Source organism: Megalobrama amblycephala, linkage group LG12 (genome assembly GCF_018812025.1).
Source record: "Megalobrama amblycephala isolate DHTTF-2021 linkage group LG12, ASM1881202v1, whole genome shotgun sequence".
Lineage (NCBI taxonomy): Eukaryota > Metazoa > Chordata > Actinopteri > Cypriniformes > Xenocyprididae > Megalobrama > Megalobrama amblycephala.
In genome coordinates, this window is record NC_063055.1 from 6,670,001 (window position 1) to 6,695,000 (window position 25,000).

The 25,000-nt window shown below is 34.2% G+C and overlaps 1 protein-coding gene across 2 annotated transcripts in view; it reads right to left on the reverse strand.

Annotated features, from left to right (window-relative positions):
* plxna3 (plexin A3) overlaps nt 1-25,000 on the reverse strand; it is a 202,152-nt gene that overhangs the window by 80,970 nt on the left and 96,182 nt on the right. For both annotated transcript variants that reach the window (XM_048210619.1, XM_048210621.1), the window contains exons 6-8: nt 10,297-10,420; nt 9,460-9,616; nt 6,488-6,587 (exon numbers count right to left, since the gene is read on the reverse strand). In XM_048210619.1, the coding sequence (XP_048066576.1) occupies nt 6,488-6,587; nt 9,460-9,616; nt 10,297-10,420 (381 nt within the window). The remainder of the gene's footprint in view (nt 1-6,487; nt 6,588-9,459; nt 9,617-10,296; nt 10,421-25,000) is intronic.

The window sequence follows — 25,000 nt, forward strand, 5'->3', positions numbered from 1 at the left end:
TGGAAATCTGAGCGGTCAATATGTCACAAATCCGCTCTTTCACTTCAACACACACAATTAATCCTCTAGGGCCATTGAACACCCGACTCGTTCACGCCGCTTCTCAATTAGTCATTAACCCGACCCTGAAAAAGCCTTTCAGACAGAAGCCCTAATGACATTCCCAATTAAACAGTCACATCCTGCCGAGAAACATAAGCAGGCGACACCTGTGGACTAGAGCGCGGCGTACAGAACGAAAGGCCAGTCGCGCCACGAGAGACCGGGCGCACATTGTGAGAGCGTTTGCGGACACTTCCGGCAGGGCAATTTTTTCCACCTCACGCTGTCTCTCATCTGCCACCGTCCTGCACGGAAAGCCAGCGCAATACGCCATACTAATCACATCCTTCCCTCTGGAGGCACGGTTCAAATCGCCTTCAGAGAGCACTCGACAGTCCGAGCACAACACACCTGGAGCTGCATCGCTCAGTATAATCTCGTTTCGCTCCCCTCGCTCTCGCAGGGCCTCCGGGAGGAGAAAAGATCCTCGGCTGCTCACGTTCGAAACATCTGAGAGGGGCAAATTATACAGGCCGCTTTTCTTGCACAACAATCTCTGGCAGAACAATCGCACGGATATAAAACCATACAAATTATCATGGGTCATTTAAAACACGCTAATGCAGTTTCTTTGCAGTATGGATGCATTTTAACTGGCTAAATCTAATATTACTGCCGACGGGTGTGTGGTGTGGGTGTGTTTTTTTTAGTGCACCGGAAGGTAAAGATGCAAACTAGAGCTGATGGAGGAGGGCGCAGCGCTCCACTGCAGCTGAAATGCGCTGTAAATACTGCAAACGGATCTGCGAGTCTCGCCTGAAATATGCAATATGCTGTGTCAGGGGTTTAAGGCCCATCAATTCACTCAGCTTTAATTTGAGCGTGGGCTGAAAAACACAGCACGGCCAAATGGTGACACTCTGATGAAGTGAGTATTTTACCATCATTGGGAGTCTGGGCTGGACTTTCAGCTCAGGCGAAACAGCATCAAATCATGAGACTGTGCACAATAGTCAAACTGAAATTAAAAATTGACCATGTTTCAATTCTTAATACAAGATTCTGACCTGGACTCATCTGTGCACATTATAAAAAAGGTTAAAAAAAAATCTAATCTTTTAAACTAAATGTAATAACATGATAATAACAAGGTCCATCTGTAAAAATGTCTTATTTTCAAATGACATCACTAATCTTTTCCCAACCCTCCCATCCAATCATCTGGTTCCATTCTGGTATGGAATGCCCACTTTATTATAATCCAATCAACTCCCAATGAATAAAATCAAGCTTTTGAAGTGAAATAAATTATAGAAATAATGTATATACACACGTAATTTTTTTCTAATTGACTATCCAATTTTGCTCAGAAATGCATATTGAAATGTGAACAAAAAAAGACACATTTTATGTTATAAAATTATATATAAAAATAAATAAAATATTTATTATTAATATTTAATATATATTTATTTTATAATAATATTGCTTTATAAATGTAATATTACTATAATACTCTTTCTTTCTCTCTCTCTCAATATATATATATATATATATATATATATATATATATATATATATATATATATATATATATATATATATATATACACACACACACACACACACACACACACACACACACGTCAATAACGTGATGGGTCATTTGTTTTTGTCCAAAGGCCTTAATAATAATAAAAAACAAAGATATGACATCCAAAGTATACAAGGCAGTACAAGTAGATCTGTTTTATTGAATCCAAAAGGTTTTAATTATATTTTGCTACATATAAATGTACTTTAAAGATTCTGAAGTGTCAAAAGGTCATTCGGTTTAACCGTCCCAAGGCCAATACAGCCATTTCATTTGCGATTAAAATATCTTAAAATGTAATAAATGTATATATTTTTTATTCTGGCATGATTTTATAACATCAAGTATCAACATAGTGCAAAATGGGATTAAAATTATGTGTAGAAGTCGTTACTTTGTTATGAGAAAGAATGTCCGGAAAAAAGAATTTCATTGATGTCATTCGGAGTAACAAAAATAAAGGGACCATTTTGGATCAAGTCATGCATTCAATATCATGTGACAGGATGTGACATCATTCAGACACCTGTAAAGGATCATATGGTCGTGAAGCAAAGTAATTAACTCTCTCGTAACTATTTGAAAAATTCATGTTTTCACTCACTCATACGCATGTTCCAAAACATCAGGTCATTCGGTACAACCGCTATAAAACATGAAAAATGTTGTAATATTTTAAAAACTTGTACTAAATATAAAATGTTTGATTGTTCTTTTGCTAGCTAGATATTAGCCTGTTAGCATTTTTTTGAAAATATTGCCATTCGGTATAACCAAAATGTCATTCGGTAAAACTGATATTTTGGTTAAACCGAATGACTTTTTTGGTGACAAATTTTGTCCATCTTGTAAATAATGAGAAAAGCCGTGTTAATTGATTATAAAAACCATAATCACATTGTTAACACTTAATAAAACTTCAAAATTAATTATATCTCCATTATGTTTTTTTTTTTTTACACTTTTAAAATCCTTATTCGTCAATGACCCATACATAACTATAAAATACATTATTATAGCATTATTATAAAAATATATTAAAAAAATTATTTTATAAAAGTTATGCATTTTTAATTATACTAAGTATTATTTAGAAAGTAATATTTTTTGTACAAATATACATATGTACATTTTAATATAAAACATTACTGATTGTCTTGTTTTCAGCACATTCTGACTGATGCTTCCAAGACTATCACAAGACATTTTTGCAAAATCAACAAAACATGTTAGCTAGATAACATTATCTTGGTGACACATCAGCAGAAACCGCAACAACACTGAGGGAATACATAACAGAAAACCAAACAAAATTTGCATGGCATAAAAACCCAATAAAAATGTACAAAACCAACAAATGTTCCTTATTGTTGAGCCCCGCGACTACTCCCTCAAAACCTACCCAACTCATCATAAAAACAGTGAGCGAGGACACAGTCGTCCTTTGATATTCACTTCCTGGTAACTTGAGGCCACGCATATCTAGGTTGAGCGATAAAACACAAAAGAGTTTCACATGTTTAATGAATGCCCACATTCAGATCCAAAACTAACTAGCACTAGAAAGAAACCCTCGCTAACAGCTGCATGGGAAGATGAAACAGAATAAAGTGCTTTGGCTTTATATAAGCCATTTCATAACAAAATATCCTGAAATGCACTACGCTTCCTCCCCTGCCCCCTCTCTCCCATCACAGGTGGTCATTATCCCACAGGGAAAGACGAGGTTAAGAGGGGGCTGGGGAAGGGTCTTTTGGTCTGGGTGGCCAAAGAATTGTGGGAATTAAAGATGGAGGCAGGAGATTGAGGACGAGTGAGTGCTGTCCACCGGCATCACACAATCGGCGGGCTAAACGTTCCCACAGGGCTTTTGTGAAAACAGGAAATCTGGCACCGGCTATAGGCCATGCTGGCAAGGTAGCGGGCCTCGCTCGGACGTGGGTTGCCATGGCAACTGCCGAGCCCGGCTCTATGGATCAGCACGGGCGCTTGTACTTACACACACACACACACGAAGAGCAGATTGCAGAGTGTGGGTTTGTGCATCTAATTTTCTAAAACACTACCTGTATATGTAGCACCAAAGTGCAAATCGTGGTCGTTACGTGGCGGCTCCCTCCAGTTGTCATATTTCATCGCCCTTTTGTTTTTCGCTTTCCTTCCTTTGATAAACCAATTCACATTTCCCTCCCGTTTTGATGCAAATCACAACTGGAACGGCCGAAATGGTTTTGGAAAAACAAAGGAGGCGCTAACAATGCATGATTGTGCTCGCTGACTGGGTTAAGTGATGTAAAGCGTTCGAATGAAAGGAGGAGCGGTGGATGGAAATAAACGAGGGGGTTCCTGTCCTCCGGGACGCAACGACATGTCTCCACCCTCTGCATTGACTCCACGGTGACTGAAGTGCAAATGAACAAATATATAGAGCGTGGATTGCTCTCAGGCCAAAGTCTGGCCGTGATTACAGTGTTCAGACTGAAGACCCAATTACTAAAACATGAATTAATATATATAAATATATGAGTAAAACATTTAGCTTCATTGTGTTTTTCCTGCTCACTGTAGTACTGTATTTTTAACAAATTATTTTAATCAAATGTATTAATTTATTATTTAAAACACATTTCACTTATTAACTTTAATCAATTTATTTATTCATTCATTTTTATGTATTTAAACAAAGTTTTATTTATGTATTTATTTGTTTTATCAAATGTATTAATTTTAATTATTTAAATTAAATGTTATTTCTTTAAATATTTTAATTCATTTATTTTAATCAAATGTTTTTCCAATTTTTTTTTTAATTTTAACTTATTTTGTAAATTTGTATTAATATTTTATTTTTTATTTATTATTTAAATAAAGTTTTATTTATTTAATTTTTTCAAATGAATTAATTTTCATTAAATTAAATGTAATTTTTATGTATTTATTATTTTTTTATTTATTCTTTAAATAGTTTTATTTTATTATTTCGTTTTTTTCAAATGTAATAATTTTAAATTAAATGTTATTTTAAAAATATGTTTATATATATTCATGCATTTTTAATTATTTAAATAAAGTTGTATTTATTTAGTTTTATCAAATGTATTAATTTTAATTATTTAAATTAAATGTGTTTTTTTATATTTATGTATTTATTTAAATCAAATGTATTTATATTAATTAATTTAAATCAAATGTATTAATGTATTAATTTTATTTAAATATAATTTATAATTGCTATTATTTTATAAAGTAATAATTTATAATTTAAAATTTTTACTTTAACAAAATATATTTATTTAGTTAGGTAGTTTAATCTTTTTTTTTTTTTTTTTTTTTTTTTTTTACTTTTTTCCCAGGACCCCAGTTTGAAACCCTGTGCTCTACAGAGCTGAAGTTCGATTCATTACTGATGAACTTTGTATCATTGCCATTTAGTTGAATAGTGACACTATTGTCTTTTCAAAGCTGTTACATCTAGAATTGTATTTTTTTTTTTTTTATAAATGCAGAACTATACAAAATTAACACTGTGATTGTCCTGTTTATTACATTGAAGCTGCTTTGTATAACAATCTGTATTGTAAAAAGCACTTTATAAATAAAAGTGAGTTGACTTAAACCAGAAGCAGACGACTGCAAGAACTGAGTGCAAATATGACCTGCATCACAGATTGAACTCATTCCAGCAGCAAACAGCTGGACCGCACCGCAATTACACACCAGCGCAAACACCTCTGGAGCAATTACACTCATTTACTGACCACAGACGGAGCTGCAACTCACTCTTTTTTACTGCCTGTGGGAACTTACTGTGTTATTCAAAGAGAAATTATGATTTCAGCAGGATGTTTGCTGGTTTCTGAGAAATTTCCGGAGAAAATGTTCTTATTCCGTTTTATTTTTAAATGAGGTTCTCAAAACTATGGAAGCTTGTTTCTGTCCAGAATAAAAAATAGCCACTTTTTCTGACAATTATGACTTTTTCCTCAGAATTGCGTGATATCAAGTCAGAATTCTGAGATATAAACTTGCAGTTCTGAGAAAAAAGGAACAATAACTTTTTAGAGCTTTTATTTTTGAATGTATTTTTCATTATAGTATTGTTACATAATATTAAGATAGATAACCATTTTTTTTTTTTAAATGTTTACTGTTTCAGCTTGTTTCCACCACGGAATAAAACTAAAAGATACTTTTGCGATATAAACTCACAATTCTGACTTTTTTTCTTGCAACTGCGAATTTATATCTCGCAATTCTGACTTTTTCTCACAATTGTGAGATATAAAGTCCAAATCTGAGGGGGGGAAAAGACTGACTTCGCAGTTGCATGTTATAAAGTCAGAATTGAGAGATATTAACTAGCAATTCTGAGAAAAAAGTCAGAATTGTGAGTTAATATCTTGTAATTCTGACTTTAACTCACAAGTGAGAATTGCAAGATTTTCGCAATTGCGTGAGAAAAAAATCTGAATTGTGAGATAAAATGTAGCAGTTACCTTTTTTGTTATTTATTCAGTGGCAGAAACAAGCTTCCTTTGTTCCCCACCCAGAGCTTTAATCAGGCTTCAGTCTCCTCTCCTTTAGCATGTTTTCAAGAACTTTCTCTTCACTAAAATTACTGTTATTTTTTTATGTGAATAATTCCAGCAGCAGTGCTGGCTGTTTTAAGAGCAAGGACGTGAGACTGGATGAAAAGTGCTGAATCAATTGAGGGGGAAAAAAAAATGGTAAAAATGCTGACAAAGTGGATAACGGCGGCTGTGAAGGAAACTAGTTCAATGACTGCGAATCCAATCAAACCCGGCTGGCAGTTTCACACGTCACAAAGACATCTTTGACCGGCGCACTTACGATTGCAAGACGCTGCAGTTGTAGAAGATGAAATCGGTGGTGATGAATTTGAGGCCTGTCTCTTTGGACTTCAGAGAGAGCTTCACGACCCGTTTATCGCCTGGAAAAGAATGGAAAGAGACAGTAATGAAGAGAAAGGCGGAGAAAATGCACGAGAAATGAAGTTAGCATGAGAAGGGCCGTTTGAATTTGCACTGATGGTCTAATGCAGGCAGTGTCCCGCTCTGCACATATACTCAGTAATGTTCATGTTTCTAATATATTTGATTGCGAGACCATTTATCCACTTCTTCCATCTGTGAGCGAAATGCACTTATGTTTCAAACTCAGCAACCCTTTTGCGTTCCATAATGACTACATCTCTGCCCATCAAATTATACTTGTGGGCCTCACTTCACTATAATTGACATAATATTTCCATTTGGACATGCAATAATTGTTATTAATGGGACTACCAGGCTTCCGGAGTCTAAAAGTTACCATCAGGAGATTTTGAATTCTTAGAGTACCTTAAAAATGAGAAAAATTAAAAAAAAAAAGGGGGAATTGAAGTAAGTCTCAAAGCTTCAGGAGGCTCAGAAGAGATTCATGTAATTATCAGTCATCAGAAAAAAAAAAGGCAAACACAAAATGGGAAACGCGGAAGGAAAAAAAATTAATTAAATCAAATTAAATTTTATTTCTCAAGCGTAAATTGTTCCAAAGTAGTTCTCCAGAGCAGCTTAATAGACTTGGTCAGAGTAGATGTATTTCATTTGACGCAAATGAAAACGAGGCTGTGGGTGACAGATGTAAGAGTCTGTCTGACTGTCGAAAGATGAAAATGTGTGTCCACAGTAAAGCATGGCTTGTGAAAAGAGATGGACCTTAAGACAGGATGAAATATTAATTACATTTGGTAATACAAATACAAATTAAATATGGAATGAACACGTGTTGATTTAATGTATAAATTGAAGGGATAAATGAAAACCATAAAAACATAAATATATAATATAAAATATTTTGAAAGAAATCTCTTATGCTCACCAAGGCTGCATTTATTCGATCAAATACAGTAAAAACTGCAATATTGTGAAATATTATTACAATTACAAATAACTTTTTTTCAATTTTTTTATATATTTTAAAATGTAATTTATTCCTGTGATCAAAGCTGAATTTTCAGCATCATTACTCCAGTCTTCAGTGTCACATGATACTTCGGAAATCATTCTAATATGCTGATTTGCAGCTCAAGAAACATTTGTCATTATTATTAATGTTGAAAACAGTTGTGCTGCTTCATATTTATGTGAAAACTGTGATACATGTTTTTTTTCAGAATTCTTTGATGGCCAAAGCTCAAAAGAACAGCATTTATTTGAAATCAAAATATTTTTGTATCATAAATTATATTATATAAGACATTATAAATGTAAATATAAAAGCATTAATTGCTTTAAAACACACACATATTATATATATATATATATATATATATATATATATATATATATATATACATATATATATATATATATATATATATATATATATATATATATATATATATATATATATATATATATACATATACATATATATATATATATATATATATACATATACATATACATATATATATATATATATATATATATATATATATATATATATATATATATATATATATATATATATATATATATATATATATATATATATATATATATATATATATATATATATATATATATATATATATATATATATATATATATATATATATATATATATATATATATATATATATATATATATATATATATATATATATATATATATATATATATATATATATATATATATATATATATATATATACACACACACATACATACATACACACACACACACACACACACGCATGGTATGCTAAAAAAGTAACACTGGATTCTATTTTTAATTTATTTATTGGTGATACGTAATCCATTCATTCCTTTATATGCTTTATAGGATGTAAAAAGAAAACTGAGAACAAAATGTTGTGAGAAACCAAGACTCGGCAGGAGGAGCCCATGCTAAATTATTTACAATATTAGCCATATGATATTATGATGATTAAAGAAGTGCTGACAGTATGTCAACCAAAAGAGATCAACTATCTGAGATGGTCAGCGTATGAGGAAACATCCTTTGCTGTTTGGACCTTATTAGGGTAGATTTCATATTTATGTTAACATGCATGATAATGGATTGTACTTGATGTTGCACTGAAAAATACATATTTTTCCACACATTTCCAGTGGACAAAATTCTGGAAACATGGGTTGTGTAAATTAGACATGGTGTAGGACATTAATGCAACCTGTTAAATGAATTATGTATCTGTCCCTCAGCCTCGTTCTCATTCAAGTCAAATTAAACATTGTATTTATCCCTATTAAAGGGATAGTTCACCTAAAAATGAACATTTTGTCATCATTTACTCACCCTCATGTTGTTCCAAACCTTTCTTCTGTTGAACGCAAAAGAAGATATTTTAGAAAAGGTTGGTAACTAGACAGTTGACGGCACCCATTGACTTTTTTTTTTCCTACTATGGAAGTGAATGGGGCCCATCAACTGTTTGGTTACCAACATTCTTTAAAATATCTTCTTTTGTGTTCAGCAGAAAAAAGAAACTCATACAGGTTTGGAACAACATGAGGGCGAGTAAATGATGACAAAATGTTCATTTTTGGGTGAACTATCCCTTTAAGACTCTTAGATGATGGTTCAACCCTGGAAAAGTGGAGAAAGAGTTGAATTTCAGTGGTTGATGGTGCTTCTGAAATCTTTTGCTAATGCAAAAAGGGCAGAGGAAAATGACCAATAATATTACAGCTTTTTAAGATCCAATCATGATCCACTCATTTCTATTTTCAGTCCAAAACACTATCACATTACAGATGTCAAATGCACTTTGAATGGCATTTCGTGTCTCTTACCGTATCCCTGGGTGACATATGGGACGTCCCGCAGGGATGGGGACATGCAGAGGATTTGTCCTTTGGCCAGAACTTCTCCAGGACTTTCTGTTAGCTCCTCAAACACGCATGTCACCCCCGCTGAGAGGTTTGGGACGTTAGCTACCTTCACACTCAGCTGAAACACAAACACACACAATCTCTTGTCAGACATGCTAGGAGATCACGTGACCAGCCTGATTAAACTGTGTGAGAACAGCGTTTTGTCACGGTTCTGTTAGCATTAAGTGACAAAATCATCTAAAAATGAAAATCCTGTCATCATTGTTTTAAAGCTGTATTACTTTCTTTTATAATAAGAAAAACACAAGATGAAGACTAAATAATATGCTGATAAATAAATAAACCAATAAACCTCTGAGCTGCTTTTCCCCCAATTTAATTAAAAAACAAAATCACCATAAAAACATGGTAAAAATCTTCTGAAGCCATACAATAGATGTGTATATTGTGAAAAAACATGCAATTATTGAACAATGGTAAATATAAATATAATATAGAACATTAAATCTAATTGCATCTATCTATCCATCTATCTATGTTATATTGATTTAAATGAACTATTTTTATATTTACTATATATTTTTACTCATTAATTCAGGTCTGTTCAAAATACATAAATGTCAATGTTATTCTTATACAGTACATTTTTTATCAGAGCACTCATTATACTGTAAAAGCAATACTCGTAAAAGACACCGTTGTGAGCGTCCATGATAAAAATGCATTATGAAGACAGTTACGCCGCTATACCGGAGTGATTTTATGCTTCTGGAGTAGCATATAAAATTCAATCACCTGTGTCGAAGCGGAGGTCACGGACATGTTATCGGGAGTGACAGTGATGTCAACACACTGTTTCAGCTCCGTACTGAAGTGAAGCGGCTCGGCCCACTTCTCACAGGCTTCCTTTCTGGAGCACCTGGAAACAAACAAACAAACAAACGGATGAGTAAACCGAAACATCCCGGCCCGCACAATAGCCTGCAGTTGGCGGCGCTCGCTTGATAAGAGGCGTTTGCAGAGAGCAGCGGCCCGTCTCGTTCAAGCTTCAGTGAGCATGATTTTCCTTTTCCCTGTCCACTCAAACCAATGCATGTCAAATATCCACAGATACCCACAGTCCCCAAAAATGGATCAACAATACAAAATGCTATTGATGCTGCCGATAACACTAAAGGTGGGCCGAATGAACTCACATTCCACGCAATAGCACAAATGTGTAGATTTGTATCTGTGTGGCTATGAGTGATCATTCTTTACACATGATAGTGACAAAAACATGGAGTAATGAGGTAAACAATATGGTAAAAGTTTGCAGTATTGTCGCAACATTATAGAATAAATACAGCTGCATAAATACATAGAATTTAATCAGCTTCGAATGTTGCTCATCCAATCAAAATTGAGAGTCAGAACCATACTTTTTATACTGTTTTGAGCACCTATTTTTAACTCCGGTGTTATATAATGTGAAACTCACCATTAATTAGTTTTAAATAATCTGATCTTTTAGTTTCCAAATAAAGAGAGAAAATAATTTGAAAACACAATAGCAAATTGCAAAATATTTAATTACGCCATTTAAACTGGATTCACAATAAAAAATAGCCATGTATAATGATAAACTCAGTTTCTACAATACAAAATTACAGTAACATCAAGTTTTAATTAGATATCAAATTAATAATATTTGGTAACACTTTACAGTAAGATTACCATTAGTTAATGCATTAACTAAAATTAACTAACTTAACTTACAATAAGCAAATCATTTGTTACTATACTTATTAAACTTTGTAAAATGTTAATAAACATACAACTGTTCATTGTTAGTTCATATTAGCTCAGGTCCATTAAATAATATGAACTGGTACAACTTTTGATTTAAATAATGTATTAGTAAATGTTGAAATTAAGATTAAGAAACATTTTTAAAAAATGTTTAAGAATTATCTTTCATAAATAATGTTAACAAATGAAACCTTTTTGTAAAGTGTTACTTAATATTTCATAACATTTATTAATATAGGTTAATCTATTACTTCATAGTTATATTTACATTATTAATACATTAAATACTTAAAACATTATTATAGTTTATTCATTTATAAATTTGCATATTATGAACAAACATGAATTAATTAACAATGGTAAATATAAATAAATAACAATATATAATACAATAAATATTCTATATAAATATTAAATGTAACTATACACTATATTATATATATATATATATATATATATATATATATATATATATATATATATATATATATATATATAATCACATTAGTTCCTATATATAATCACATATATATATATATATATATATATATATATATATATATATATATATATATATATATATATATATATCACCTATATATAATCACATTATATATATATATATATATATATATATATATATATATATATATATATATATATATATATATATATATATATATATATATAAAAATGTGATTATATATAGGAACTAATGTGATTAGGAACTAATCACGTTAGGAACTAAATGTTTTTCTCCAAAACACGTTGGCCACAATTATTGGCAGAATAATAGAATTATTTTTTATGAGTAAAATATCTCTGAAGTTTATTCCCATTCATATTTAAATTTTTTAGCACACCAGGGTGATCATGAACATGAAATTGTCCAGCCATGACTTCCTGTTCCACGGGAGTATAAACATGAGGAAACACAAAGGCCAAATTCCCTTAATCATTCATCACAATGAGTAAAACCAAACAATATAGTTCTGATGTGCAGCAAAGATTGTTGAGCTTCACAAAATAGAAAGTGTCTATAAGAATATAGATAAAGCATTGAAAATCCCCATTTCCACTATCAGGGCAATAATTAAGAAGTTCCAATCTAAACATGTTAACTAAACATGTTATAAATCTGCCTGGAAGAGGACGTGTGTCTACATCATCCTAATGCACGATGAGGAGGAAAGTTTGATTGGCCAAAGACGCTCCAAGGATCACAGTTGGAGAATTACAGAGATTATTTGAGTCTTGAGTCTCAGAAAGCCTAAAAAAAATATCAAACAGCACCTACATCCCCACAAGTTGTTAGAGAGGGTTTCAAGAAAAATCCTATGCTCTCATCCAGAAACAATCTCCAGCATATTCAGTTGTCAGACATGACTGGATCTTCAAACGGGACCGGCTTGAAATTCCTCACGGTCAGATGAAACAAAAAAAAAAGAGCTTTTTGGCAGCAAACTCACCAGATGGGCTTGGTGCACACATGGATAAAAAGTACCCCATGCCCACGGTTAAATATACTGCTGGATCTTTAATGTTGTGGGCCTATTTTTCTGCTGGATGTCCTGGACATCTTGTTCAGATATATGGTATCATGGATTCTATCAAATACCAAAAGATAAAAAAATCAAAACCTGGCCGCTTCTGCTAGAAATCCAATAATGGGCCGTGATTGGATCTTCCATCAGGACAATGATCCAAAACAAACATCAAAACCAACACAAAAATGTGTCACTGAGCACAAAATGAAGCTTCTGCCATGGCCATCTCAGTCCTCTGACCTGAACCCTATAGAGAATGAGTGGAGTGAACTGAAGAGAAGAAGCACCAACATGAAGCTGGAAATCTGAAGGATCTGTAGAGATTCTGCATGAAGGAATGGTCTCTGATCTCTTGTCAGGTGTTCTCCAAACTCATCAGGCATTATAGAAGAAGACTCAGAGCTGTTATCTTGGGAAAAGGAGGTTGCAAAAAGTATTGAATAAAAGGGTGCCAATAATTGTGGCCAACGTGTTTCATAATGTGATTTTCAACCCACTTTCAATTCCTTTCCGTCAATGAAGTTATACATACTCAATTTATGTTTGTTTATAATACATTAACAATTGAAAATGTATAAAAAAATATATATAAATTAACATTAAACTACAATAATAAATGCTGTACAAAATGATGTTCATTGGAAGTTCATTATACCTAATAATGCATTAGATGATGTTAATTATTTGAACCTTAATGTAGTGTTACCAAAACTACTCTTACAGTGATAAGATTTTGCTCATTTTTTTCAAAACCTGAAAAGTGTAAGGGACACATTAAGGGTATTGATTATCTCCAAAAAGCAAAAGAGACAAGCACAGTAATTTGTAAGTGTATCAGAGACGCGTCCCCGCAGTTCCAATGCCAGCTACGCCTCTGGCGCAGACGCTCTTCCTCTGCGCTTTCATTTGTTTTTGCCGCCGAGCGTCCGTGGGAGTGAGCTGGCCTGGTTTCCTCAGAAGTACATCTGCAGGGAAGCTGCCAGATATTAAAACATTCATAAAACTGGCATATTCGTTAGACGTGTTAAGTGGAGTTAAAAGTCGACCGTGCATGTGTTAAACCGTGCACGAGAAGAGTTACGCTAATGTACACAAAGCATTGCCATAACCCGACCCGGATCATCTATTATAACAATGTTTGCGTCACCATTCGTGACACGGCGCATTAAAATATGCAATCCTCACCGAAAATCAAGTCATATTTTAGTGACTTCAGCCCTAAATGCGGCTATTGTTGATTACTGTTATATGTCAGCAGCGAGAAGTACAGTATAAGCTGATGATGCATAACGAGGCTCAGTAAATTAAATGCGCTTTAATTTTGAGGCCGCTCCAGAGAGACTCTAATGAAAAACGCACACAGAGGAGAGATAGAGAAAAGCCTGTAAAAGCGCAGCCGCCCGGATTGCATCAAACACCTCAAAACTAGACGCACGGAGGGGGGGGGAAGCTAAATATTTGCCAAAAGCCCAGGTATCTAATTCATCACGATGTCTAAGATGGCATTATTTTCCATCAGCGACAGCAAAACTCCGCATTTTTACCTCCAGCGCGCCTGTCTGTCTGGGAAATGAAGCAAGCGCAGTTGAAACTGACAATGCCATTATTCACCAGCAATGCACACAGCAGTAATGATTTGTTTTCCCTTAATTATGCCCATATGTCTAAGGAAAGAAAAAAGAAATGGGAGCAGTCTTAATTAAGGAGATAGAAAAGGATATCTCTCGGTACATGCACCTTCAAGGCCTTCCTGCCCATTTTTGCTTTCGCTTTTTTTCCCTCCCTTTCCTACGTTTGTGAAATGAGTTTTTGTCCAATTAAACTGCACTTGTCTTCCTGGTGAACTGGAACTAATGTGATTTATGATATATCGTCACCTTTTCCAGGTAGGGTGGTCCTAAAGTGGTTCCCAGGACACAAATACCCAGGTGACAACAATACAACGATCCGTCGTCGCGAGACAGCCGGAATGTTTCCTTGAAGACCGTATTGATCCCTCTCAACGCGCAGCATGTACAGCAAGCGGAATCTGGGACAGGAACTCAACGGGGGCTGTAAATTGCCCGTGACAGGAAGCATACAGTGAAACAATGCTCAATGTAAACACGCATTCTTTTGGCGGACACTTTTGGTCAATGTGACTTAGGGGACACGTTACAGAGACAAACGCTCTGGAGCAACTTGTGGTTAAGTGTTTTGCTCAAGTGCATACATGTGAAACTCGGGGATTGAACTGGTGGCCTGCAGATTATCATCTTAACCATGGTAATGAAGAAGACTATATTAAAGGAACAGATCAGCCAAAAATTTATATTGTTAACATTTAATAATGCTCAGGTTGCTCCAATTGTGTATGATTTTTTTTATATATATATTTATTACATTTAAAATTATATTTATTTATTTGTTCATTTTGCATCAATGTTTTGCACAAATATTTTGCTTAAAATGTACATGTATTAATTTAGTATAAAAATATATTTTTTTCTTTTTCTTTCTTTTGAGGGACACAAAATAAGATATTAGAAAGAAAAGAAATCTTTGAGTTTCTCTACTGTATCATAAAAGCACAAAAAGCACCATAAATGACACCCATATGATGTTTTTCACTGAAAATTTCATTTGTATATGCACATATTTAAACTAGAAAACATGTGGAAACCAATTAAATACATTTGAATATGTGCATGCTGGAATGACAAATGAATAAATGTTTTGCTTAAAATGCACATTAATTTTAATAATTAAGTTTGCATATAAATATATATATATATAAAAACACACACATATAGATACACACATATTGCATAAGTGTTTTTGAACATACTATTTTTATAGAACAAACTATTTGAGGGTTGAGTGATATGTTTGTGTAAACATTTGAAAAACATCTTAAAACCACCAGATTCACATTATTTACATTTACTAACACAACATAAGATATATCTCTGAGCTGCTTTTTTCCTTACAATGACAGCACGGAGAGAAAAAAAAAAAAAAAAAAAAAAACACCAGAAAAGTGGTCCATATGTACTTCAAATCTTCTGAAGTCATATGAAAGCTTAGTTGTTTTTCACTGAAAATCTCATTTGCACATGCACATATTTAAACTAGAAGGCATGTGACATTTGCTCACATTGACGTCAAGCCTGGCGCAATGCATCCTGACACCCCAAATATGAATATGTGCATGCACGAATGACATTTCACATTTAGTAATTTAGCAAACACATCCAACATGATTCACAGGATTCATTCAGCAACAAGTAAATGCAATTTAAGAGCTATTGAGATCTGGTCTGTTCATCACACAAAGATATTGTTAGACTTCAAAAGACTTGAAAAAAAATTCATATGGGCTACTTTAATAAAGCTTTTCTCGTTTATGCTTTTCCCGTATGGAAAACAGCTGCTTGGAGGGTCTTCAAAATACCTCCTTATGGTCTTCCGCAATGGAAAGAAAATTATATGGGTTTGCAATGACATGAGGGTGAGTATTTTTGGTTGAACTGAGAATTTAACCTTCAACTAACGTCCAAGCTCCCTTCATTTCGCTCGTCTCTCCAGCTGAACTAGTTTGAGGAGTGGTAGTGACACTGATTCCATTTGAACGAACTAATTTCTCCCCAGCTGAGATCTCCCACTCTCTGAGTACCAGCTTAGCTATTCCAATTTCGAAGAAATCTATTACGCTTCCATATTCGGTGTCCTTCTTATGAGGATAATTCCAGGATGGTTTCCACTGGTCTCCCACCATTCCAGTCCAAGCAATATTGCTTTATTATGTCTAAGGTCACACTGAACCCTCTGTAAATGAAGAACTAGGGCAGAAACGCAATGAAAACCTTGAAAACTCCAGTGGCCTTTCATGATGGAGAACTCCGATAGCGACGCTCTAAGGTGACTGGGTGGACAGATTGTTAAGATGGAGTGAGGGGTGAATGACGGGGCGAGAAAAATCGATGCTGTGCATTAATTGATATGCGTAAAGGACTAAGTGCTCGGAGAGTCTGGGTCAATTGTCTCTTTGACTTTGATGAGTGAGAGGAACAATGGGAGAACCGTCCACCTGTTTGAGCGAGGGCTTATTGACAAGACAACAGTTTTTCTCGGTGCCTTTCAGGAAGTCTGTCTGGTACACGACCTTTACAGTTTGCAGACATTAGTCATTAGAGATTTAAACAATGTTTTTCTTTCATTTGACTTTCCCACTTGGTTTCAATCTTTCAAAAACCTGCTGGACTAAAGCAGAAGCACAGACTGAAGTGACGGTACTTTCGACAGTACAAACATCTGATAAATAACCTAAAATGGAATTCTACTGTACATTATAAATCATGTTATAAAATGTTAATATTAAACAACGCTTGCAGCTGAATAAAATACCAAAACCTTAATAAAATAAAATAAATAAATAAAACAAATAAAAATTAATCATTAAATATTTATCATATATATTATATAATTATAAATATTTTAAAAGATGTACATTTTTAATAACTATAATTTAAATTATAAAATTATATAATATTATATGTAGTTCACACTTTTTGTAATTATTATAACATCATAATATTATATATAATAATAAATATACACACACACACGCATATAAATGTATATTTTTATTTTATGATTATAATATATATATATATATATATATATATATATATATATATATATATATATATATATATATATATATATATATATATATACACACACACACATATATATACACATATATATATATATATATATATATATATATATATATATATATATATACTAAAATTAAAAATAGTTTATCGAATATTTTAAATGATTGTTTTTTATAATAACTAATGTAATATGCAATAAAACGTAAAGATAAAATATACATTTTTATTTCATAATTTTTGTAATTATTATATAATTATATATACACACACATACATTTATAATATTTATTTTATGATAAATTATTTTGTATAATGCATGCATAGTAGGGCTGCACGATTAATCGCATGCTATTCTCACGCGCATTTCGTCAGTAAAGCCGGTTCCCTGATTACCGCTAAATCGCCATCACCTGTTTTTAAACGGAGCGCCTTTTAATAGACGGAGCCGTAGTTCACGGACAAGCCACGCAATATCGCGTTCATTATCGCAGGCGATTCATCTGCGATATGAACGCGATATTGCGTGGCTTTTCAGTGACCTACGGCTCTGTCCATTAAATGCCGCTTCATTAGAAAGCAGGTGATGGCGATTTAGTGGTAATCAGGGAACCGGCTTTACTGACGAAATGCGCGTGAGAATAGCATGCGATTAATCGTGCAGCCCTAATGCATAGAGTATGTTTTTGAACATACTATTTCATAGAACAATCTATTTCAGGGTTGAGTGATATGTTTGTGTAGAAACATTAGAAAAACCACTGGATTCACATTTATTACGAGTATTGGATGTTGAACTGCATGGTATTTTTTGCAGAGCAGAAGATGCTCGAAAACATGTTTCAGATGAATGGATGTCTTAATGATGTCCGTGTGCAATCAGGCTAGAAGCATCCAGTCCTCGAGCACAATTAGCACAAGTCTCCAGTAGCGAGCTAGCTGTTAGTACACCTAGAGCCGTCAGTGAGGTGAACCAGTAAATGTGCAGTCATAAAAAGCCCGAACCATGAATAGAACATTAATGAACACTGAGGGACACTCGTGAGAGCCGCTAACAGCGTCTACAGAGACCTGTACGCTCTTAATAAACACAGCAACCCAACTAAACCTATGACAGATCCATCACATCAGACGAGCGAACGCAACTAGCCTGGGTGAACAATAATAGGCCTGCTGAAGCTTTTAACCATAGTCCTTTCTACCCGACAACTAATTTTCCAGAATCCACAAGAGCCCCTCTGCAGGAACAGTAATACAATACAAACTCCACCAAATGGGGCTGATTTGAATTACACTGCAAATCCATCTTCCAGCTTCCCCTCGTTGCCATGGACACAAACCATTTCCAGAGGTACACTTTGGTGCCCCCCCCCCTTCCTGCCCCCTTCCACTCGGTCTCTCTCCCTTTGGCTCGGCCATGTCGTTGGCTAGAGGCTAAAGAGCTCTTGGGGAATTGAATACAAAGCCAAGACAACAACGAGAAGAATAAGATGCAGGTCAGAGCCGCCCCCTGTCCCCTCCCGAGCCAAAAAACGAGTATGCATTTGGCAGTGGCTGTTCGTGAAAGCCATCACTCATGGCAACAGTGTGTGGCGCGTTTTCCTGAGGAGAGCGGCTACTGGTAAACAAAATGAGGTGGATGTGATGAAAGGCCTCAGAAACATGGGGTTACATATGTGTATGTAAAAAAAAACTGGGCCACACGCATTTATAAGCTGTTCGATCTGTCAATAAACCCTGAAATATAAACTAATGTTTCAAATGAAAATGTATATATTTAATAAAGCACCTTGAACATACCAAATCAGTGAGTATCTATCTATCTATCTATCTATCTATCTATCTATCTATCTATCTATCTATCTATCTATCTATCTATCTATCTATCTATCTATCTATCTATCCAAAAACATCTAAACAAATGATCAAATAGGCGCTATATATATATATATATATAATATATAAAAATCACATATATGAGGTCAAAACAACTATATTCTCAACTACATTACATTCCGTGACACAACAACAGTAGTTTTTGTAAAATTATAGTCAGTGTGAGAGATGCTGAAGTATAGATCTGGCAGAAACAAGCGGAGTGATACAAATTGTGAAATAATTTCCATGTAGAGTTACATTCAAGCTATTTTAAGGCATGAAGAATTTATTTTTCACAGGAAAAAATGTTTAAATGTGTCATTTGGTGATCAAAGATGAGTTTTAAGGGATAAAATGATAGACTACAGGGTGACTTTAATTCATTTTAACTATTTAAAAAAACAGTTTGAGTGAATGATTCAATGACTCACTCATAAAGACTTGCTTCTTTACTGGATGAATCAGCGTTTCTGAATGAATCTCTTGCATCTCATTAACAGCCACCTATAGGTGTAACAATGTAATCTTAAAGGTGCCCTCGGATGAAAAATTTAATTTATCTTGGCATAGTTAAATAACAAGAGTTCAGTACATGGAAATGACATACAGTGAGTCTCAAACTCCATTGTTTCCTCTTTCTTATATAAATCTCATTTGTTTAAAAGACCTACGAAGAACAGGTGAATCTCAACATAACACCGACTGTTACGTAACAGTCGGGGTGTATGCCCCCAATATTTGCATATGCCAGCCCACGTTTCCAACATTATAAAAGGCATTAGACAAGGGCAGCCAGTATTAACGTCTGGATGTGCACAACCAAATCATCAGACTAGGTAAGCAAGCAAGAACAATAGCGAAAAATGGCAGATGGAGCAATAATAACTGACATGATCCATGATAATATTTTTAGTGATATTTGTAAACTGTCTTTCTAAATGTTTCGTTAGCATGTTGCTAATGTACTGTTAAATGTGGTTAAAGTTACCATCGGTTATTACTGTATTCACGGAGACAAGAGAGCCGTCGCTATTTTCATTTTTAAACACTTGCAGTCTGTATAATTCATAAACACAACTTCATTCTTTATAAATCTCTCCAACAGTGTAGCATTACCCGTTAGCCACGGAGCACTATCAAACTCATTCAAAATCAGAAGTAAACAATAGAACAGTATACAATACTCACATAATCCGACGCATGCATGCCGCATGCATGACGAACACTTTGTAAAGATCCATTTTGAGGGTTATATTAGCTGTGTAAACTTTAAGGCACTGTTTAAGGCAAGCGCGAGCTCTGTGGGCGGAGAGCACGGGATTTAAAGGGGCCGCAGCATAAAATCGGCGCATTTATAATGATGCCCCAAAATAGGCAGTTAAAAAAATTAATCAAAAAAAATCTATGGTGTATTTTGAGCTGAAACTTCACAGACACATTCAGGGGACACCTTAGACTTATATTACATCTTTTAAAAACAATCTAGGGCACCTTTAATTTGAAGCATCATTACTTTCAAAAACGTGATTTGCTGTATTTTGATCGTTATCGTAGACATCAGTGTTTGTATCCGAACTATAAACTTTAATTCCAGTACTTCTGTGATAATTGTTACACAGAAATAATGATCTTGTGTGGTTGAAAAGACTGTTTGTGAAGCTTTTTCATACCTATATAGTTATAGGATATAATTATTCTAATAAATAAATAAATCAAACTGTGAATTACATTATTTTGCAAGAGAAAGAATATGTCATTGAATGTCATTCTAACATTCGACAGGAGGCATTGTAGAATAATGTGTTTTTTTAATAAAAAAAAAAAAAAAAAAAAAAAAAAGACTATTTCAGGACAAATATCACTCAAACATCAAACAGCACAAGGAGGCACATAAGGAGTTTGCTACAAAGCAGGCTCGTTATTGCGATAAAAAGGTCAGAACCTGAACATCTGCTCGACCAGCTTTAATATCACAGTGAACACATTAGGCTGAGAATAGCGTCATTGCAACGGGAGAAATTGAGATATGTGCACATGTCCAAATATTAATTATATAGAGAAGGGTACTGTCTTGTCAACAAAAGAACATAATAACCAGTGAACAAAACCGTGGGGTGTGCCAGTCATTATTCAGCATTATGTGTGCTGATAAAAGACGATAGATCCACAGGACACCCACTACAAAGGCTATCTGGATTTGGAAAGCTGAAATAAACGAACACAAAAGGTTAAGAGCAACCGTTCCAGTAATTATAAAGCGTGTTTTGGTGAGATGGGAGGGACGAGCGTCATTTTTTGAAGGCTCTTCGTGTTGGCTGTCATTGACGCGAGAGAAAGACAACGAAACTGATGCGAATGAAAGAATGGGATAGAAAACATTTTTTTTTTGCTTCTAAATTTTCAAAGCAACAACAATATATAATTCAAACCAGATATCGTCAACAAGCCGCACGATTTGAGGTATTATTCATGTTCATAACTCTAAGTATGATCTAAAGTAATAGTTCTAGAATAATAATATACGCTAAGGGCTCTAAAAACGAACCATGACTCATGACACTCGCACTCTGCTCTCCGTGCCGCTGGAGAGGAAGAACGCGCATCAAAATCAGAGAACAAAGAAAAACATATGACTCTTGGTCAACTGACAGGAGCAATGCATTGTGGGATTGTCTGTTCTTCTCACTTTATTTTACTTCAAACTTTCCTCCTATAAAACACAGCGATGTGAAACCATATGTCTGTCTAACCTCATCCATCTGTAGACTGACACCAGATCCAATTACATTCTTCTCAACAGAATTTCAACCTGATAAAACTGCCTGTAATTGGAAATTACAAAGTGAGAAAAACGTTATCAAAATATAAATGTATCTGTGTGCAATTTGAGAGAAAAGTTTTAGAGTCTGTAGAATTTAATCAAAAGGTTCTCACATATACGTTCCTCTATTCAACGACACTGCAGGACTGTTATTAAATTTAAAGGTGCTGATGATGCTTTAAGATTTTTATTTTTTAGTGAATCAAACACTTGCAGATTACAACTTACTGTATATATATATATATATATATATATATATATATATATATATATATATAATACATATGGTTCTTTTTAGTAAATCAATATATATATATATATATATATATATATATATATATATATATATATATATATATATATATATATATATATATATATATATATGTGTGTGATATATTGATTTACTAAAAAGAACCATCTCAAAAGATTCATTCATTTGGGAAGCAGGAACAAATGACTCTGAATCAGTTCTTTTAAGTGAATCAAACCCATATAGTGTTCAACCAATCATGTGACTGTGTGTAGCTGAAGATACACATTATGTTTTTTTAAATGCACTAATACTAAACAAAGTAACAAACAGTATTATTTCATACATTCATTTATTTTTTTTATTTTTTATATTTAGAATACTGGTGACATATTATTATTAATATACAGATAAAGCCAATAATTGGGCTTTTTTTATATATATATATATATATATATATATATATATATATATATATATACTTAGAGTTAGTGCTTTATTCAAATCTCTAATCTCAAGTATTAAAAATCATGAATGATGCCTCAAATTGTGCAGATTGTTAAGGTGGTGAGTTTAAAGGGCCAGGAATATCTTTAGAAAATGTACACATTTAGCTGACTGAATATTAACAATACACAATCTGTAAAATCTGGTTCCAAAAAGCCACAGTAATTACCTCAGAAGCCCTATCATAAAGCAATGGTCCTAGTAATCAACAAAGCACTCTGAAGTCTGAGATATCAAAGATAGCTCAATTATTTGTGATATAAACCTTGTTTGTATGACCTGCTAATTTTCTTTGTACTGCTAATTATCTTACTAATGCAGTAGTTCACAAGCCATTTATGAGTTATACGGCATTGTTGAATTATATTATGCTAAAAATCGACGTAGAACTCATAAAATGTCACTTTTTTTGTGTATATTTAACCAGTGGGAGTTAAACAATCACCATGCAACCCGAGCTAATACACTGAAACACTCCAAGCTGTACTTTAATAAAACAGACTAGACAGCCCTGAGCGGCGGAGAGACTTGTGTGCCGGTGAGTCTCAAGGTCGTCTTTTCAATGTCAAAGCAAACAGTTTCCATCGACTCTGCAAAGTCGCACCAGTCTGAGAGCCACAAAGCCAAATAGCAGAAAGCGTGTGACCCGACGACGTATTGTCTGACTCCTATGTATCACATCTTTTCATTCACACATCTGTCATCCGAGCACGAATACAGAGCGGCCGGGCAGGTGACGAGCTGGTTGAGGTCAAAGGTCAGGCTCTATGGCGTTCAGAAACAGAGTTTGTGCGCGACGAACGCGTCGGCCATTAAATCCGTCGCTTTGCTTGATCTGCTGCTAATTGTGCTGTGCGGCGGCTGTCACAAGGTCATGTAAAGTCTGGGGATATGCTATTAATATGCAAACAAATGTCATTTTCCAACGGGTTCGGTAAAGGCTTGTGCTAATTATTCCATCAATCCCAGATTTACATCTTAATTAAAGATTTTTATCTCACTGAAGGTATGGCGACGGTGGAGAATAGAACGGATCAGAGTTTTTTTTCTCTCTTTCGCATACAACTCAACAATGGTCTAGGAAGGCAGAACAAAGCTGCTTTATCACCTCTGGATAACTTTATCTGTGTCTATATGCCGCTGTCAAAAGCATGGAAATGCTACGACTGCTGACTCTGGATCCAATTTGTGAACAGAACTCGCATGGTCCCTTCCTCACTGTCACTGACAGAGTTTTGGTTCCATGCCACTGTCGACTTTGGCTTGCTTAGAATGAGGTTTGAAAGACACATAAGGGATTTTCACACTTGAAAAAGTTAACCCTGGGTCATTGTAAGCCCCAGGTAAATAGAATCCTGGGTTATCTTGCTTCACGTTTCACATGGCTCAAAATTTAACCAGGGTTAACAATTAATCCAGGGTATTCATAAGCTGATGTTTCACACTGTACATTTCTAAACCCTGTCTTAACATCCTTATTTGCATATTTGCAGTGTCAGCGTCACTGATTGGACGACTACAGTGCACCACGGGGTTGCAGGTTTTCACAACAAAACCTGCACAATTGCTACTTAAAACTAGCCCAAAACTAGCCCAATTGCATTTCAGAGGGGTCCCCTGGTAAAATTCGCATTCCAAGGGCTAAATATCATGTTTTTTGGGGTTGCTTCAACTCGGGGACATGAAAAACCACCCGTGGCAACAGTGTTAAAGTTGCCCAATTCCGAGGCAACACTGGGGAACCACATGTTTATTTTAAATGCATCCTCATATTATACATTGTCGACTGTACTATCAAGTTGTTTTCTGAATTGACTTTTCGGCCTATAGACCTTATGTAGCTCCGCCCCCTTTTTTTTTAGCGCTGTACGGGTTGTGTTCTGTTTTCCAATTTGTATTTCCACAGCATGAAGGTAAGATCTTACAGATTTATGACATCCGTTTCAAACATTACAATGCTCATGATAAGTTTCGTTAACTCTACAATAAGTAAATCAACTTCACCAGCTAATTACTCTTCGACAGCGCTGCCACAGAAATTTAG